This window comes from Apodemus sylvaticus, chromosome 6 (assembly GCF_947179515.1).
Source record: "Apodemus sylvaticus chromosome 6, mApoSyl1.1, whole genome shotgun sequence".
NCBI classification, from domain to species: Eukaryota; Metazoa; Chordata; class Mammalia; order Rodentia; family Muridae; genus Apodemus; species Apodemus sylvaticus.
The window spans coordinates 72,438,261-72,455,954 of NC_067477.1; the positions used below are offsets into that span (position 1 = coordinate 72,438,261).

At 39.2% G+C, this 17,694-nt stretch overlaps 1 protein-coding gene across 3 annotated transcripts in view; it reads left to right on the plus strand.

Annotated features, from left to right (window-relative positions):
- The window catches only part of Prkd1 (protein kinase D1), a 316,195-nt gene that overhangs the window by 273,165 nt on the left and 25,336 nt on the right, over positions 1–17,694 (plus strand). For all 3 annotated transcript variants that reach the window (XM_052185895.1, XM_052185897.1, XM_052185898.1), the window contains 3 exons: positions 14,649–14,810; positions 15,389–15,487; positions 16,316–16,583. In XM_052185895.1, coding sequence (XP_052041855.1) covers positions 14,649–14,810; positions 15,389–15,487; positions 16,316–16,583 — 529 coding nt within the window. The remainder of the gene's footprint in view (positions 1–14,648; positions 14,811–15,388; positions 15,488–16,315; positions 16,584–17,694) is intronic.

The window sequence follows — 17,694 nt, forward strand, 5'->3', positions numbered from 1 at the left end:
AACTTCTGAGGAAATCAGTATCTTGGACCTCAAGCAGTACTACAGAGCGATAGTGTTAAAAACTGCATGGTACTGGTACAGTGACAGGCAGGCAGATCAATGGAATAGGATTGAAGACCCAGAAATGAACCCAAACACCTATGGTCACTTGATCTTTGACAAAGGAGCTGAAACCATCCAGTGGAAAAAAGATAACCTTTTCAACAAATGGTGCTAGCTCAACTGGAGATCAGCATGCAGAAGAATGCTAATTGACCCATTATTATATCCTCATACTAAGCTCAACTCCAAGTGGATCAGGGACCTCCACATAAAACCAGACACACTGAAACTAATAGAAAAGAAACTGGGGAAGACCCTTGAGGACATGGGCACAGGGGGAAATTTCTGAATAGAACACCAATACTTATGCTCTAAGATCAAGAATCGATGAATGGAACCTCATAAAATTAAAACGTTTTTGTAAGGCAAAAGACACTGTCAAGCCGACAAAACAGCAACCAACAAATTGGGAAAGGATCTTCAACCCTACATCTGACAGAGGACTAATATCCAATATATACAAAGAACTCAAGAAGTTAGACTCCAGAGAGCCAAATAACCCTATTAAAAATGGGGTACAGAACTAAACAAAGAATTTTCACCTGAAGAACTTTGAATGGCTGAGAAGTACCTTAAAAATGTTCAACATCATCAGTCATTAGAGAAATGCGAATCAAAATTACCCTGCGATTATAAACTCAGGAGACAGTAGGTGTTGGTGAGTATGTGGAGAAAGAGGAACAGTCCTCCACTGCTGGTGGGAATGCAAGTTAGTACAACCACTCTGGAAATCAGTCTGACTGTTCCTCAGAAAACTGCACTGAAATCAATTAAGTAGAAGCAGTGAGAACCATACAAAGAATCAACAAAACCAGAAGCTGATTCTTTGAGAAAATCAACAAGATAGATAAACCTTTAGCCAGATTAACCAAAGGGCACAGAGACAGTATACACATTAACAAAATTAGAAATGAAAAGGGAAGGCAGAGGCAGGTGGATTTCTGAGTTTGAAGCCAGCCTGGTCTACAAAGTGAGACCCAGGACAGCCAGTGCTACACTGAGATACCCCATCTCGAAAAGGGAGATATAAAATCAGAAACTGAGGAAATTCAAAAAATCATCAGATCCTACTACAAAAGCCTATATGCAACACAACCGGAAAATCTGGAGGAAATGGACAATTTTCTAGACAGACACCAAATACCAAAATTAAATCAGGATCAAATAGATCATCTAAACAGTCCTATAACCACTAAAGAAATAAAAGGGGTCATAGGAAGTCTTCCAACTAAAAAAAGCATGGAACCAGATGGTTTTAGTGCAGAATTCTATCAGACCTTCAAAGAAGACCTAACATCAATACTCTTCAAACTATTCCACAAAATAGAAACAGAAAGATCACTTCCCAACTTGTTTTAGGAAGCCACAATTACATTGATATCAAAAGCACACAAAGATCCAACAAAGAAAGAGAACTTCAGAATAATTTCCCTTATGAAGATTGATGCAAAAATACTCAATAAAATTCTTGCCAACAGAATCCAAGAACATATCAAAATGATCATTCACCATGATCAAGTAGGCTTCATCCCAGTGATGCAGGGTTGGTTCAATATACGGAAATCCATCAATGCAATCCACTACATAAACAAACTCAAAGAAAAAAACCATATGGACATTTTATTAGATGCTGAAAAAGCCTTTGACAAAATTCAGCATCCTTTTATGCTAAAATCTTGGAAAGAACAGGAATTCAAGGCCCATATCTAAACATAGTAAAAGCAATATACAGCAAACTGACAGCCAACATCAAACTAAATGGAGAGAAACTGGAAGCAATCCCACTAAAATCATGGGCTAGACAAGGCTACTCCTCTTGAAACTTGAAGCAATCCCACTGAAATCAGGGACCAGACAAGGCTGCCCCCTTTCTCCTTATCTTTTCAATATTGTACTTGAGGTACTAGCTCGGGCAATTCGACAACATAAGGAGGTCAAAGGGATACAAATCGGAAAGGAAGAAGTCAAACTATCATTATTTGCAGACGACATGATCATCTACCTAAGTGACCCAAAGAACTCCACTAGAGAGCTCCTACAGCTGATAAACAACTTCAGCGAAGTGGCAGGTTATAAAATCAACTCCAGCAAATAAGTGGCCTTCCTATACTCAAAGGATAAGCAGGCTGAGAAAGAAATTAGGGAAATGACCCCCTTCACAATAGCCACAAACAGTATAAAGTATCTTGGGGTGACTCTTACCAAACATGTGAAAGATCTGTATGACAAGAACTTCAAGACTCTGAAGAAGGAAATGGAAGAAGACCTCAAAAAATGGGAAAACCTCCCATGCTCATGGATCGGTAGAATCAATATAGTTAAAATGGCCATTTTGCCAAAAGCAATATACAGATTCAATGCAATACCCATCAAAATCCCAACTCAATTCTTCACAGAGTTAGAAAGGGCAATTATCAAATTCATCTGAAACAACAAAAAACCCAGGATAGCTAAAACTATTCTCAGCAACAAAAGAAAATCTGGGGGAATCAGTATCCCTGACCTCAAGCAATACTACAGAGCAATAGTGTTAAAAACTGCATGGTATTGGTACAGTGACAGGCAGGAGGATCAATGGAACAGGATTGAAGATCCAGAAATGAACCCACACACCTATGGCCACTTGATCCTCGACAAAGAGGCTGAAAACATCCAATGGAAAAAAGATAGCCTTTTCAACAAATGGTGCTGGTTCAACTGGAGGTCAGCATGCAGAAGAATGTGAATTGATCCATCCTTGTCTCCTTGTACTAAGCTCAAATCCAAATGGATCAAGGACCTCCACATAAAGCCAGACACTCTGAAGCTAATAGAAAAGAAACTGGGGAAGACCCTTGAGGACATCGGTACAGGGAGAAAGTTTCTGAACAGAACACCAATAGCGTATGCTCTAAGAGCAAGAATTGACAAATGGGACCTCATAAAATTACAAAGTTTCTGTAAGGCAAAGGACACCATCAAGAGGACAAATCGGCAACCAACAAATTGGGAAAAGATCTTCACCAATCCTACATCAGATAGAGGGCTAATATCCAATATATATAAAGAACTCAAGAAGTTAGACTCCAGAAAACCAAACAACCCTATTAAAAAATGGGGTACAGAGTTAAACAAAGAATTCTCACCTGAAGAACTTCGGATGGCGGAGAAGCATCTTAAAAAATGCTCAACTTCATTAGTCATTAGGGAAATGCAAATCAAAACAACCCTAAGATTTCATCTTACACCAGTCAGAATGGCTAAGATTAAAAATTCAGGAGACAGCAGGTGTTGGAGAGGGTGTGGAGAAAGAGGAACACTCCTCCACTGCTGGTGGGGTTGCAAATTGGTACAACCACTCTGGAAATCAGTCTGGCGGTTCCTCCGAAAACTGGGCACCTCACTTCCAGAAGATCCTGCTATACCACTCCTGGGCATATACCCAGAAGACTCCCCACCATGTAATAAGAATACATGTTCTACTATGTTCATAGCAGCCCTATTTATAATTGCCAGATGCTGGAAAGAACCCAGGTATCCCTCAACAGAAGAGTGGATGCAAAAAATGTGGTATATCTACACAATGGAGTACTATTCAGCCATTAGAAACAATGAATTCATGAAATTCTTAGGCAAATGGATGGAGCTAGAGAATATCATACTAAGTGAGGTAACCCAGACTCAAAAGGTGAATCATGGTATGCATTCACTATTAAGTGGATATTAACCCAGAAAACTGGAATACCCAAAACATAATCCACACATCAAATGAGGTACAAGAAGAAAGGAGGAGTGGCCCCTGGTTCTGGAAAGACTCAGTGAAACAGTACTCAGCAAAACCAGAATGGGGAAGTGGGAAGGGGTGGGTGGGAGGACAGGGGAAGAGAAGGGGGCTTACGGGACTTTCGGGGAGTGGGGGGGCTAGAAAAGGGGAAGTCATTTGAAATGTAAATAAATTATATCAAATAAAAAAAAAACTATTCCACAAAATAGAAACAGAAGGAACACTACCCAATTCCTTCTACGAAGCCACAATTACGCTGATACCAAAGCCACAAAAGGATCCAACAATGTAAGTGGAACTTAATGAGCCATTCTAGTGGGAGATTAGGGAACTTCAGGGCTGAGAGTCACACATTAAGCACCTGGATCAAGACATTTCACAATGGAATAATATTAACAACTGAGCTAGAGAACATTCTTGTGATATTTTGGAAAAGAAAGTGGTGGTGTTTCTGACTTTATTCTATGAACTTGCCTTTTTACTAAATTTAAACGTAATGGACTAATTGCTTTGGTAGAGATTTCATTATAGGCTAATATCAACTGTCCTTGGTGATTATTAGTAATCATTCTTGTGTGGGTCTACAATGTAAAAGAGAAAATTGGTAGAAAGAAATACAAAATTTGCAGGTTGAAGACAACCAGAGCACGAGAAAATTTAGTGTTAGAGCCAAAGCTTGTTCTTAAGGAGTGAGGCCTTACCTGAATTGGAATAAATGTTTAGGTACCCTCAGGGGGACACTACACCCAGCTAAGCAGCTAAGTTGCGAGAAGAAAAGGTCTAAGGAATTTTCTGTGCCTAGAAAGGAACAACAAACAAATATTCAAATGTGACCCAGTGTGCCAGGCTCCATCCCAAGCTAGTGGCCAAAGTTGGAAGTTGTATCCATGTCTGTGTGGTGATGTATTTACTGTCAAGAAGACTATACTAGTTTAAGAATTATGGAATCTTCACACACCCCCCCCCCCACACACACACAGTTCTAGAGAACCTCTGAGGCCAGGCAGGAAGTATGGAGGACCTGAGAGGTCATTGTATGAAATGTAGAAGTAAAGCTTTGGTTACACTGGAGATTCCAAGATGTTTGAGATGTCAGTGCCAGGAGACATCAGATTGCTGCACACAGGGAGTGAAGCCAGCCCAAGAGGGAGCTATGTCTTAAAGGCAGCCAAGCTGGAGAGGTGGGGCCACCTTACATGGAGCTTAAGGTTTTGGAGTTTCCCCTGCTATATTTTGGTCCCATATATTTTTGCCCTGTCCCCATTTCTCCCTTTCAAAACAGTAATATATAGTTGTTGCCACTGTATGTTGGAAGTATGTAATTGTCTTGTTGATTATATACTGCCTTACAATTAAAAAGAGAGGTTTAAGAAGTGTGGCCTTGTTGGAGGAAGCACATCACTAAGGGTGGGCTTTGAAGTTTAAGGACAGGAGTGGTATAGCAGGGTCCTCCGGAAGTGTCATGCCCAGTTTTCTGAGGAACCGCCAGACTGACTTCCAGAGTAGTTGTACTAGCTTACAATCCTACCTGGAGTGGAAGAATGTTCCTCTTTCTCCACATCCTCGCCAACACCCGCTGTCTCTTGAGTTTTTAATCTTAGCCATTCTGACCACTCCTGGGCATATACCCAGAAGATTTCCAGGCATGTAATAAGTACACATGCTCCACTATGTTCATAGCAGCCTTATTTATAATAGCCAGAAGCAGGAAAGAACCCAGATGTCCCTCAATGGAGGAATGAATACAGAAAATGTGGTATATGTATACAGTGGAGTACTACTTAGCAATTAAAAACAGTGAATTCATGAAATTCTTAGGCAAATGGTTGGAACAGGAAAATATCATCATAAGTGAGGTAACCCAATCACAAAACAACACACATGGAATGCAGTCACTGATAAGTGGATATTAGCCCAGAAGCTCTGAATAGGCATCAAATCATTTCCAAGAAGAAGGAAGGAGAGGGCCCTGGCCCCGGAAAGGCTTGATGCAGCAATGTAGGGGACTACCAGGACAGAGAAATGGCAGGGGTTTGATCAGGGAAAGGGCAGAGGGAAGAAAGCTTATGGGATTTATGGGGAGGGGGGAACTGGGAAAGGGGAAATCATTTGGAATGTAAACAAAGAATATAGAAAATAAAAAATAAATAAATAAAATTTAAAAAAGAAAGTTTTTTTTTTTTGTCTTTTTTTTATTTGATATAATTTATTTACATTTCAAATGATTTCCCCTTTTCTAGCCCCCCCCCCACTCCCCGAAAGTCCCGTAAGCCCCCTTCTCTTCCCCTGTCCTCCCTCCCACCCCTTCCCAGTTCCCCGTTCTGGTTTTGCCAAATACTGTTTCACTGAGTCTTTCCAGAACCAGGGACCACTCCTGCTTTCTTCTTGTATCTCATTTGATGTGTGGATTATGTTTTGGGTATTCCAGTTTTCTAGGTTAATAACCACTTATTAGTGAGTGCATACCATGATTCACCTTTTGAGTCTGGGTTACCTCACTTAGTATGATGTTCTCTAGCTCCATCCATTTGCCTAAGAATTTCATGAATTCATTGTTTCTAATGGCTGAATAGTACTCCATTGTGTAGATATACCACATTTTTTGTATCCACTCTTCTGTTGAGGGATACCTGGGTTCTTTCCAGCATCTGGCAATTATAAATAGGGCTGCTATGAACATAGTAGAGCATGTATCCTTATTACATGGTGGGGAATCCTCTGGGTATATGCCCAGGAGTGGTATAGCAGGATCTTCTGGAAGTGAGGTGCCCAGTTTTCGGAGGAACCGCCAGACTGCTTTCCAGAGTGGTTGTACCAATTTGCAACCCCACCAGCAGTGGAGGAGTGTTCCTCTTTCTCCGCACCCTCTCCAACACCTGCTGTCTCCTGAATTTTTAATCTTAGCCATTCTGACTGGTGTAAGATGAAATCTTAGGGTTGTTTTGATTTGCATTTCCCTAATGACTAATGAAGTGGAGCATTTTTTAAGATGCTTCTCCGCCATCCGAAGTTCTTCAGGTGAGAATTCTTTGTTTAACTCTGTACCCCATTTTTTAATAGGGTTGTTCGGTTTTCTGGAGTCTAACTTCTTGAGTTCTTTATATATATTGGATATTAGCCCTCTATCTGATGTAGGATTGGTGAAGATCTTTTCCCAATTTGTTGATTGCCGATCTGTCCTCTTGATGGTGTCCTTTGCCTTACAGAAACTCTGTAACCTTATGAGGTCCCATTTGTCAATTCTTGCTCTTAGAGCATACGCTATTGGTGTTCTGTTCAGAAACTTTCTCCCTGTACCGATGTCCTCAAGGGTCTTCCCCAGTTTCTTTTCTATTAGCTTCAGAGTGTCTGGCTTTATGTGGAGGTCCTTGATCCATTTGGATTTGAGCTTAGTACAAGGAGACAAGGATGGATCAATTCGCATTCTTCTGCATGCTGACCTCCAGTTGAACCAGCACCATTTGTTGAAAAGGCTATCTTTTTTCCATTGGATGTTTTCAGCCTCTTTGTCGAGGATCAAGTGGCCATAGGTGTGTGGGTTCATTTCTGGATCTTCAATCCTGTTCCATTGATCCTCCTGCCTGTCACTGTACCAATACCATGCAGTTTTTAACACTATTGCTCTGTAGTATTGCTTGAGGTCAGGGATACTGATTCCCCCAGATTTTCTTTTGTTGCTGAGAATAGTTTTAGCTATCCTGGGTTTTTTGTTGTTCCTGGACAATTTCCTTGACAGATACCAAATACCAAAATTAAATCAGGACCAACTAGACCATCTAAACAGTCCCATAAAGCCTAAAGAAATAGAAGGAGTCATAGAAAGTCTTCCAACCAAAAAAAGCACAGGACCAGATGGTTTCAGTGCAGAATTCTACCAGACCTTCAAAGAAGAGTTAACACCAATACTCTTCAAACTATTCCACAAAATAGAAACAGAAGGAACACTACCCAATTCCTTCTACGAAGCCACAATTACGCTGATACCAAAGCCACACAAAGATCCAACAAAGAAAGAGAACTTCAGACCAATTTCCCTTATGAACATCGATGCAAAAATACTCAACAAAATTCTTGCCAACCGAATCCAAGAACACATCAAAACGATCATCCACCATGATCAAGTAGGCTTTATCCCGGGAATGCAGGGTTGGTTCAATATACGGAAATCCATCAATACAATCCACTACATAAACAAACTCAAAGAACAAAACCACATGGTCATTTCATTGGATGCTGAAAAAGCATTTGACAAAATTCAGCATCCTTTCATGCTTAAAGTCTTGGAGAGAACAGGAATTCAAGGCCCATACCTAAACATAGTAAAAGCAATATACAGCAAACCGGTAGCCAGCATCAAACTAAACGGAGAGAAACTTGAAGCAATCCCACTGAAATCAGGGACCAGACAAGGCTGCCCCCTTTCTCCTTATCTTTTCAATATTGTACTTGAGGTACTAGCTCGGGCAATTCGACAACATAAGGAGGTCAAAGGGATACAAATTGGAAAGGAGGAAGTCAAACTATCATTATTTGCAGACGACATGATCGTCTACCTAAGTGACCCAAAGAACTCCACTAGAGAGCTCCTACAGCTGATAAACAACTTCAGCAAAGTGGCAGGTTACAAAATCAACTCAAGCAAATCAGTGGCCTTCCTATACTCAAAGGATAAGCAGGCTGAGAAAGAAATTAGGGAAATGACCCCCTTCACAATAGCCACAAACAGTATAAAGTATCTTGGGGTGACTCTTACCAAACATGCGAAAGATCTGTATGGCAAGAACTTCAAGACTCTGAAGAAGGAAATGGAAGAAGACCTCAAAAAATGGGAAAACCTCCCATGTTCATGGATCGGTAGAATCAATATAGTTAAAATGGCCATTTTGCCTAAAGCACTATACAGATTCAATGCAATACCCATCAAAATCCCAACTCAATTCTTCACAGAGTTAGAAAGAGCAATTATCAAAAAAGAAAGTTTAAGGACACATGCCATTTCAGTTTTCTTTCTCTGCTTCCTGTTTGTTGTTTGAGATGAGAGGTGCTGCTTTGAGTACCTTGTCTGCCTACTGTCATCCTTCCCTGCTGTGGGGGTGCTCTTATGTCATTCATTAAAACTGTAAGCCTAAAATAAACCCTTCTTTCTGTGAGTTAAGTGATCGTGTTTTATCACAGCGATAGAAAAGTACCTAATATAGAGAGAATGAAATAAAATGGTAAGCTTATGTTAGTTAGTCAGGTTAGCCTAAGCCAGCACATAAATCCTTAAAGGTAAAGGGTTGTCTCTAACTGGAAGCAGAGGAGGGACCAAAGTACTGCTGGGAGTTTTTCAAATGTGAAAATTCAACATATAATGAGTAAGGCAAGACCAGAGCTGAAGAAGTTGAGCAGTCCAGGGAGCTCAGAGCCTCCTGGCCTAAAGCCACTAAGGGAATGGGTATTGTCACTTTTCAAGCACTTAGTCAACAACCAGAATAAACTAGGAGGCAGGTTGTCCCTCAGAGACCCAACAGAGGAGAACAGTGTGCTAACAACTCAATTTCTACACAGGGAAAACATATGAGAGAAAATAGATGGGCTCATAAGATGTCTGACCCACAGAATTATGAGGTAATAGTTTGTGGTGCTTTTAATATGTGCTAGCAGCAAGGAAAATGATGGGGAGGGAGATGGTGAAGATGAAGGGCAAGATTGTGGCATTTGTTACTCCCCCAGTGCATGCTTTTGCCAGGTCAAAGGGTACAATATCCTTTGCAACATCAATGTTCAGTCAGGGAATTAAGGAAGACATTAATGCCCACTTCTTTGTACAGTGTCAGAATTCCAAATTTGTGGGGACTGCCTCCATAGAACCTGCTCCAGAAATGGTGCTTCTGGCCCTGAAGCTGCGCTTGGAACATTGCCTGTTTCAAGTTAAAGCAAACCCAACCAAAGGAAGGGAGTTGAAACTGCTTCCTAATGTAAGCGAGTACCAACAATTAGTACTTTAGCCTGTACAAATAGCCTGCTTTTTTTTCACCTTCATCAGCAGGAAGATAATGAAATTATGAATCATGTTAGAAAGAATGCCTATGATGGGAAGGGATTTCATAGAAGTAATCTTCAGCTCTTCAGCTGAGACTGCCTTGCTGGTCTCTTTCTGACCACTTTTCTAGTGCCTTTTAAAACTAATGTGAAATGAAAACTACTCATGAAAAAAAAGACATGGGTCAAGTATACATTGTCTAGATGAGAGGGAAACATGGGTTTGTTCCTAAGAAAGTTGATGAAATTCTTCAAACAGGTGTCAAAACTGCCATATTTTGAGGACTGACCCCTAGAAAGTAAATGATACTAGCTTCTTCATATCCTTGCTATAGGAAAATTATTTGGAATACATCTTGGCAGTAGCATTTCTGATATTTTACTCTATATAATTAGTTTTGCAATTTATAAAAAGTATTAGTTGGTATTTGGTCATGTGAATCCAGAGGCTGCTTACCAACAGTTCAGTGAAATCACAATGAAAATCCATTCACTGTTATTCAATATTATTCAAACAATAATAAAGTCAGGTAGTATAGAAGTTCATCTTTCCATAACATTTAATAAATTTTCATTGAATATCTAATATATCCCAGATGCTAGGCAGAGAATTCAGTTGATTAAGTATGGACACTAAGGAGATTGCTGTCTTATTGGTAGAGAAATGAAGTCAAACACAATGTAATATAAATGTTATGAAAAAAGATTGTACCAAAGTTTCTGAAAATGGAGAGGGATCCAACTTAAAAACAAGAGTGGATAAAAGCTTTTCAACAACGGAGTTTGTACCAAACCAATTGTCTTGTTCAGGCTGAAGGAATAATAGGTATGTGAGGAGAAAGAGGATCTGTAAGCAGGAGAAAGAAAATGTTAGTGTATAGACAGGGAAGGGTGGTAGGGGAAAGAAAAGCAAATGCTTAAAGAGAAGCGTTTGAGCTGGAGGATGAAAATTCACAGGGACTGATGGGTTTCCTATGCTTTGATGAAAGGAGGCATATATTCATAAAGCTAGTGTTGACCAACTTATAGACCAGAATCACCACCGGTCTACAAGTTGGGAAAATCATAGTGCCTCTCTTTTAATGATTACCTTGAAGGAAAACAATCCCAAAGCAAGATCCATTAAGCGGTAAGCACAGCAATAGATTAAGGAAATATGTAAGAGTAAAACCTAGGTACAATGCTAAGGACAAAGGTGAGGGGGTTCAATGAGAGAGGAGTGGGCCCTCAGTTGTAAAGTACAGTATATGATTCAGAGAGAGAAACGAGTCTGTTTTTATAGTGACCCTCAACTATTGGGCCTCAGGAACTCATTGGATACCAAAAGAAGATAAAGATGGCAAATTTGGATGGAGAGACACTGGTTCATTGCTGGAATTTTTTCAGTGAATATATATTCCAAAAGACAGATGGTTTGTTATAAATTTCTGAAAATCAAGAGAACTTCAGACCAATGAGGATACCATTTTTTAACCAGCATTTCATATTTTCACCTACAAAATCACTTCTCCAAATCTTTCAAAGCATTATAAACTATTTCCTTTTCATACAGCATTAGGTGATTATGACTTCTAGGACCACTAAGCAGAGCAGAAATTGTAAGTGACTGTACTTAGAAAATGGATAGAATGCTGTGATTTTCTCAATGCTGAGAAGAGGCAGAAGCATTGTCTTATACCTTTATCAAGGGCACCTCCAGCTCCAGTCTCCTATGCAGTGGGCTATCCCTCCTGTGGGTCATCATGCTGCTCTGAATTCTTTATCTGAGCTCGTCAAGCTTCAGTATCCTCCTTCAGTATGGACTGAATCGTATAGCTTTCTGATGAAATAGTCAGAAACCCTCACAGAAATGCTCTGCTCCTAAAATGTTGAATGCTAGGTTGACTCTAATTTCCTTTATTCTCTTATTTCTTGCTCCTTATGTATTTGAATAGAATAGTGTAGAATAAAGAAGGTGACAATATGGCAGTGATAGCTTATCACAATGTAATATCAACAATAAATACTCTGGTTATAAAAAAGCAACTCTGTTAGCATTAAAGAAGTGCTGATGTAGCACTATGCAAGCAAATGTATATGAAACATCGTAGCACACACGTGGAAACCAAAAGTGCAGCTGAGTTAATTCACTTCCTAATAAGATACTTGCTTCTAGGAATGAGAATCCTTTCATTGCACATATCTTTCTAAGAGCCTTAGGTTAAAGAGATTCTTGTCTTATCTTCACATGGCATTTCCTCCCAGCTTTTGAAACCCCTTACATTCTCTCCATAGAGATGTCATAGTCTGCAATGTGTGAAAGTGCACCATTTTTCCGGGGCTTGACCAAATGTTTCATTTCCTGAAAATTAAATTACTGAAATCCAACAAACAGATGGTCAGAGTCCTGCAGAATGTTGCTCCGCTGTGAAATGCATGCTCTGATTTCCTGCTGCCAACATCAGAAGTTAGCAAGGACTCTTCCTGTAGGCTACTGTACTTTGCCATCACAATGTTCAGTTGGTTTTCAAAGTCAATTACCTGGGACATCAAGAAGAAGACTTTCTAGATCTATTCATGTTTATATTAAAAAATAACTGATTAAGTCACTTGGACTTGGTTGGAATGTATCTAGTATTAATTACCACGTGCTCCATAATTAAAAATTACACGTGTGGCATTGATTATACAGGGAGATAGATAAAAGATTGATTTTTTTCCTATTTATAGTTTTTAAATAATCTATTCTCCAGGCTAAATAAATATTTCAAATAATATAATATAGGACCTTGGGTAAAAAAGATAGTCCTGCTCTTTTATATGTAAATTTTTTATCATGCATAAAAGATTTGATCATTTAGCTTTGTGGGACCATAGTAAAATCAATCCATGAGGATGACCTTGTCTCAACAATACATTATAAATGATCTAGGAAAAATAACTGGGCATGGACACCTATAATCCTAGTACTAAGGAGATTGCGGCAAGAGGATTTTTATGACTGCAGAGCCATCCAGAGTTACATAGACAAGTCTAAGCCTGACTAGGATGCAGGGTAAGACCCTGTCCTCAGTTGTTTAGAACAAAGTCTTGACTTGGGGGAAGAGTTTTCAGCTCTCACTTAATGCATTCTTTAGGAATGCAATACAGCAGTAGGCTATTGTAAAATGAAAGCTAAGGGCAGTGGAAACAAGGTTACATTTCTAAAATGTCTTGTCTTGTTGGATATGGATGGCCTTTACTTGGATACTGCCTTGATTAGGCTGCTTCTTTTGAAATCTGTATATTTATCTATACATAGTGTCCTGTGTGGAGAAATAGCAAAAAAAAAAAAAAAAAAAATCCCCTAGTCTGTTTTATAAAAATACTTAATAGTGGCCATATTTAGGGTCCTTCTGAGTTTGCAGTGAACATGCCACAAAGCAGATGACAGAAAAACCTTCGTAATATGTTCCATATTTTTGGCCTAAAACATTTTGGGAATCTCTCAAATCTATATTACATATACTAAGCCTCGCCCCTTTAACATGGGGCTGTTAAAGCCACGGTTTGAAATAGGGAAAGGAAGAAAAGAACCTATTAGTGGAGGGTTATTTACACCACTAAGAACTTGTATACCTTAAGCAGCATAGGTAGGGATGCTTACAGATTGATACAGACAGTAGGATCACTTAGGTAGCAGAGTGTACCTCTGTTTGTCTTTCTTTTATTTTTCATTGTACCTGTTCCTCACCCAGACACAGGCTTAAGGAACCCAGGTTTCCCAAAACACTGCAGAAATGCATAGTTAGATCAAATAGAGAAAACAATTATATGCTTAGATAGGATGGTCCACTTGGCGACTTCTTGGTGGAGAATCCAAAATTCAGCACAACCATCTTGTGGCTTCTTCTGTGCACATTTTTTTCCTGTGGTGGTAGAGTTGTTAATTTTGTTCATGATTGTTTCTCATTGAAATACAGATAAAATATGCCATTGCATTGTGCTGTTAGGATTTTGTTGTTTTTTTACAAAAACACATAAAAGTCAATTAACTAAAGGCTATTGTTCAGCCAGAACATCACTGTAATTTAAATATCAAAGAAGGAATAATATAATACTCAGAGGAATTATAAGTGACAGCAAGCATATCAGGCACAATGTAGCCTTCCATGGTTAGCCACTGCTCTGTTGTGCCAACATTTGTCATATGGTTAAGCAATGAAATATCTCTGCATAGTGTGTTGTCCTGACCAACCAGGGGCTCAGTGATAGTAGTTCACCTATTCACAGTGATCTTCACTATGCAACAACTTCTGCCACCTACAACAGCCTGTGGGGCCGAACACCTTGGGCAGATTCTGCCTGAGATGCCCCTTCAGTCTGTCATGTGTACTCCATGTATGAATTTATCTCTTCTGCATTTAATGTAAATTATGTAGATGAGCCCTAGTATGCTTTTTAAGACTATATTCTTAATATTGGAGATGATCCTAAGAAATTATACATATCTCAATATGGTATTCTAATTAAAACCTAATTAGCGATTCACCATACTAGAACTTAGGTTTTTTTGTCAGTATAGAAATAACTTCAATATGCATAGAAAATAAAGATACATTTTTTGGAAACATTAGAATTTCTAAACTATAAGGCGGCACATGTGGAATTTAGAGGTGCTAAGAATCTTAAGTGTTGGTTTCTCCAAGCTTTAAGCTTCAACTGTTTCATGTAATCAGTGAGCTTGCCAAACAGTGTCAAAAACCTCATTTTCTTCAAGTGCTTTATTTATCTTTAATAGAACCTTCATCACCCTGGTGTTGTAAATTTGGAGTGTATGTTTGAGACGCCTGAAAGAGTGTTTGTTGTTATGGAAAAACTCCATGGAGACATGCTGGAGATGATCTTGTCAAGTGAAAAGGGCAGGTTGCCAGAACACATAACGAAGTTTTTAATTACTCAGGTAAGAAATCAATTAGAGACAGGAAAAGAAAGCGTTCGATATCAGCTGTTAGCACTGTTTAACTGCAGCTCTCTAGCCTTGTTGGTTGGTCTCAGTTTCTGATCTAAGCTACACTAGCAAAGATTGCAAGGCTGAAGTATATCTTCTTACTTACATCTTTGTCCTTCAGAGTCCAGCATACAAAATTCGTAGCATTTAAGTTGATGTAACCATTAAATCTAGTCTCGCATTTTTAATAGTACCGTGGCTTAGACCTAATTCAATGTAGATATTTAAGGCACTGTGTCTGCACCTTGTGGTGAGTTTCTTTGTTTGCACCTGTGTTTGATGCTGTATAATACCATGAGAGAGTATGCCACTTCTTCCATGGATTTTTCCCTAGCAACCTGCTATGTTAACTGTAGACAAGTTGAGGGTCTTGAACATAAATAGGCGCAAATGATCATCACTGGGGTTTCTTAGTATTTCAAGTTTTTGTTGTATTTCATTTCAGTAATATCTTGAAATTAGCTATATATTCTGAAGTGAATTAGTAATATCATAAAATGAAGTTATTTAGATGATTCTCTTCTTTGTAGATACTAGTGGCTTTGCGACATCTTCATTTTAAAAACATCGTTCACTGTGACCTCAAGCCAGAAAATGTGTTGCTGGCTTCAGCCGACCCTTTCCCTCAGGCAAGTATAAAGCCAGCTTCAGCAGAAAACCAGCTTCACAGCTGGCTCCATGCAACTTCCCCTCCCCATCTCCTTTTTTCCCCTTTAAATCCATAATTGTGTGAAGTCTCACCCGAACATTTCCCTTCCCTCGCTGCCTTCTGGTCCTGGACCACACTGTCAGTCACTCCTCATGGAGCTGCTCTGCTAATGCTCACCTGTGCTTTCCCAGTCTGCTGTTGGGCTGCATGGGCAAGTTTGGACCCTGTCCTGTGTTGAAAGCATGGCCTGGTCACTGAGGATACCTTAGGATCCCAGGCACGCTGACTGCTCTCTGAGGCTGGGGAGCAGGGCAAGCTTCCCTTTCCTATACATGGTGATAGGAAAAGCTTTTTCTAGGGGCCCTAAGTCTACAGTACTTTGCCAGGGCAGAAATCTAGCTTTGCTGTGCTAACAACTTCAGGTCCTGCCTGCTGGCCACTATGGAGCTAATTTTAATAGCCATAGATTTATTGAGTCATCTTTCTACTTATCCTTCATTCTTCACTTAAATAAGTCTCTGGGATAAGATCACCAGTAAACATGTTTTCTTACCTGCTGACCAATTCTCAAAATGGATCATACTTTATTTCCATATTAATCCTTTGTTCCTTCAAAATTAGAAGGTAGAAAGTAGTATTTCTTCTACCAGGAACAATTATTGTCCATATAATACTTAATAATATATAATATATATTAATATAATATATATTAATGTAACAATATATAATAGTTAATGTCTGTACTCTGGCAGAATTGTTCTAATGTAAATCCAAACTCACTGTTTTAGCAAATTCTTACTGTCAACAGGTGAAACTCTGTGATTTTGGTTTTGCCCGGATCATTGGAGAGAAGTCTTTCCGGAGGTCAGTGGTGGGTACCCCAGCCTACCTGGCTCCAGAGGTTCTTAGGAACAAGGGCTATAACCGCTCCCTAGACATGTGGTCTGTGGGGGTGATCATCTATGTGAGCCTGAGTGGCACCTTCCCTTTCAATGAAGATGAAGATATCCATGATCAGATCCAGAATGCAGCCTTCATGTATCCGCCCAACCCTTGGAAGGAGATTTCTCATGAAGGTAATTTCCTCACTCCAAAGGTGGCGTTTACTTCCATCTTCAGTGTCATGCTTTTAATTGAATTTTAATTATTAATGATAATGTGTACAATTGTCATTGTACTCACTGGAGTAGAAGCAAAAAATTGTTTAAAAGTGGGTTGAGCAGTAACAAAAATCAAAATCTAAAATGTCTTTTGGTGAAATGTGTGTTTACTAGTAAAGAAATGGGACGTTTATGCTAAAAAGAAAGTGAAACAGCCAAGAAGAATTGTTCCCATTGGGCATATTGTCATGAATGTGACAGCAGTGAGCCTTTACTGGGGTTTTAAATTATGCTTTTTTTGAAGTCTCACCAACACAAGTTATGACATTGACATTTTTATTATCATACTGAATCCATTAATATTCTAAGCACTTTCTCTCCTGTCTTACTTTGTGTGGCAGTGGAGAATGAATATTTTATTTTGCCACTTCCTAGAAATGTTAGGGCTTTGCTGTTGTTCAATATGAGAACATACGTATATGTGATGATTCCTTTAGAATAGGGTGACTTGGCAGTCTTACAGTATTTAAATTTATATTCTTGTTAATCCATACTTGTCTTCTCTAAATGGAATAATCATACATTAAATGGCAGAGGCTGGTGGGCCATAGGTTATTATTAGCTCAGTGTTTTATAAGTAGTTCTTCAGTGAATATACTTTGGAGTTCATTTAATTCTCCTTAAAAATCTCATAAAATAGGTGTTGTTTTTAAATAGGTATCATAAAAACTAAGGGTAATAAGTGATACCAGGCACCCAAATCACTAAGCTAGTCGTGGCAGGGCCAGAACTCACAGGCAGTCTGAGGATGCTTGGTTGACCACTAACCCTGTATTCTTGGTAGTTTCTGGGTGATAGGTAGTTCAAAGTTGACAGTAAGTATTCAGATTCACCATTTATATAAAATGACACATGCATAGATAGCCCTCACACTGATATCTATTAATTAATGAATGCATTAGTATAGATGTGGGGAGAGTGTAGGTAAACTGCTGAAAACAGATGAGCCCCTTTGATACTAATGGTGTTAAATTGGCAAGGGCTAACTCCATTGCTAGAGTTTTAGTGGTAGTTACCATTAGCAACA